Source organism: Gavialis gangeticus, unplaced genomic scaffold (genome assembly GCF_001723915.1).
Source record: "Gavialis gangeticus isolate Ggan-Ray unplaced genomic scaffold, GavGan_comp1, whole genome shotgun sequence".
In the NCBI taxonomy this organism is placed as follows: Eukaryota; Metazoa; Chordata; order Crocodylia; family Gavialidae; genus Gavialis; species Gavialis gangeticus.
The window spans coordinates 98,466,352-98,468,747 of NW_017729025.1; the positions used below are offsets into that span (position 1 = coordinate 98,466,352).

Genomic DNA, 2,396 nt, shown 5'->3' on the forward strand with positions numbered 1-2,396 from the left:
CAGAATCTCATTTTTCATACCAGATCCTCCGCCATGGACTGAGCCCCGATGTCAATGGAGAGGCTGCTGAGTTGAGGGGGGTTCTGAAACTCACGGTAGAATGTCCCCAGGTCCATTGGGAGAATGTCATCTTTTGAAAATGCTGGTTTCTAGAACAACAGATAAAGACATCACTTCCCATTCAGAGAGCTCTTTCATATAAGAGGCACTACCTGGTACCAGCAAATATCTCAACATTACAGCTACACTACAGCAAGTTAAACAATTGCACATTGGCTTCATCATCATCCCATGACAAAACCTAAATTCCTATCACCCTGAGTACTTAAAGCAAAGTTTCTCCCTGGAATCCCTATTCTGCCTCAGGCGTGCTGCAAACAAAGATTCCCCCACCCCCCCATGGAAATAATTTCTTCAAGTTGCTGGTTTACAAATACGTTTTTGTAAGTCTTGAGGGAAACCAGAAAATCCTGGCCCTTATCTGGCAGTGTGACAAGCCCTGGTTCAGGGAAATTAATCTTGTTTTTGCTGACCATACCACCACCATTTGAAGCTCATCCAAATACAGATGCCCTACAAAAGTGCTAGGCTGGGCTTATAAAGGGCAACAGCAACTTACAAAATCAACCATGACAAAATCATCATGTGTGTTCCCGGTGCTGTTACCACTTGAGCCCTCTGAATGTAAGCTGCCCAGTAGAGGAGACTCAGTTTCTGGGGAGTCAGGAGGATTCACCTGCCCAAAAAAAGCAGAGAGGATTTAGTCCTAGATCATGTTACCAAATCCATCTCCGTATAATGATGGCATGAGAGACAGCACAGTGACAGTTACAAGGGCCTGTAGTAGGCACAGGGGCTCTAAATATAAATCTGTTTCCATGTCATAAGAGCCTAAGCTCCAGCAGAGACAGAGACTTTAGAATCTGAACTGATGTGAGCTGCTGGTACTTTGATTATAAAATGAAGTGCGTGCAAAGCTAAGCTCAAGAAGAACATATCTGTATTGCATGAGTCATTCTTTAAAAACAGGGATCAGAGGTCTAAGTGGGTTCTTACCATGGGGTCGTTATCCTCCAGCTCAATGTTCTTGGGAGCAAACATGGCAAAAGGAATGTCTAAGTTGGCCATGGTCACCTGGGGAGATTTAACAGACAGAACCTCAGCACCTCATAAAGATTCTGCTTACCTAGCATATCGCATGCCATTGCAAGTCTTTGTCAGGGTTTGCTAAACTTTGCTTAAAGGTCATATTAACAACTTGGCAGAAATCCAAGAACTGCACCAAATGCTGTAAAATAGACTAAATTCCAGTCAGCTGCTTCTCTAAGACAGAAATGTGACCTGTAGTGTTGTCATGGCATATAGAATACCTGCATCAGACAGGCCAGAGTTAATGAACTACAGCGGGCTCAAGCAGCCCCTCTCTATCACACCTGCAGGAGATATCAAGCCTGAAAGGTGGAAATGGCCCAGTTGGTAGCATTCCTAGCAGTGTGACAGATCTTCAGTCTGTAGTCTCCAGAGAAGCCTGGCCCAAGGAAACAAATTTGTGCTGTTTGTTCCTCTGGAAGGGGCAAACCCCTGCAGGACACCACTGGAAAACTAGGTCTCGTCTATCTGGACCTGTGAAACTGATAACACTAAGGACTGGAGGCTGGGTTAGCTCAAGGCTGTGACTTCCTCTGGGAAACCAAGTCTTTGATAGAAACCTACATGTCTTAGCACACAATGAAGCATCTCATTTAAGGACCTTGAGTCACTGTAAGTTTGTTCTTATTCCCTGAGTTTGTCCCAATAATTCTGTGCTTTGTCTCTTCTGTACAGGAACAAAAGTGAGGAGCAGTGCTTCATGTGTCTGAGAATGATTGGTGCCAGTTACCTGATTAATAGGTTTGTTGACAAAGGCCCCCACCTTCCGGACAAAGATGGTCTCCAAGATATCATGTGGGGAGCCACTCTTCGCTTCACTGCTGTTTGATACTGTCTCTGTGTCCTCGCTGGGGGAGAAGTAAGAAGGGTTGACACCTCACTCCTCAAACAAGATAGATAAAAAAAAAGTACACTTTTTCACAGAACTCCTTTGGTTTCTTTTATTGGGTCCCCTTTTTAGTGTTGGGTGGACACAAAACCTAAAACATCTCTGCCTTTGTTGGACAAAGTCTTCCTACTCAGCTACCTGTATCAAATGGAGACGAAAGCTGTGGAGCAAGTTTCAATTTAACACTGGGAAAACACCATCCTATGTAGTAGGACCAAAAACCTCAGTCTTATAGCAGCACAAGGTTGCTGGGGGAAGGAAAGGATGTTTCATAAGCTGCAGTGAAACCTAAAGCATTCTTGTCAATCATAATCAATCACTCCTTTCAGTAATTGAGCAGTCTTGGATGTCTTACTTG

At 44.1% G+C, this 2,396-nt stretch overlaps 1 protein-coding gene across 6 annotated transcripts in view; it reads right to left on the minus strand.

Moving 5' to 3' along the window:
- The window catches only part of ATG13 (autophagy related 13), a 47,653-nt gene that overhangs the window by 7,276 nt on the left and 37,981 nt on the right, over window positions 1-2,396 (minus strand). For 4 of the 6 annotated variants that reach the window (XM_019519288.1, XM_019519289.1, XM_019519287.1 and 1 more), the window contains 4 exons: window positions 1,880-1,997; window positions 1,057-1,134; window positions 620-736; window positions 90-149 (listed from right to left, as the gene is read on the minus strand). In XM_019519288.1, coding sequence (XP_019374833.1) covers window positions 90-149; window positions 620-736; window positions 1,057-1,134; window positions 1,880-1,997 — 373 coding nt within the window. Of the gene's footprint in view, window positions 1-11; window positions 150-619; window positions 737-1,056; window positions 1,135-1,879; window positions 1,998-2,396 lie in introns of those variants that run through there. The other 2 variants (XM_019519292.1, XM_019519290.1) reach the window with 2 other exon arrangements.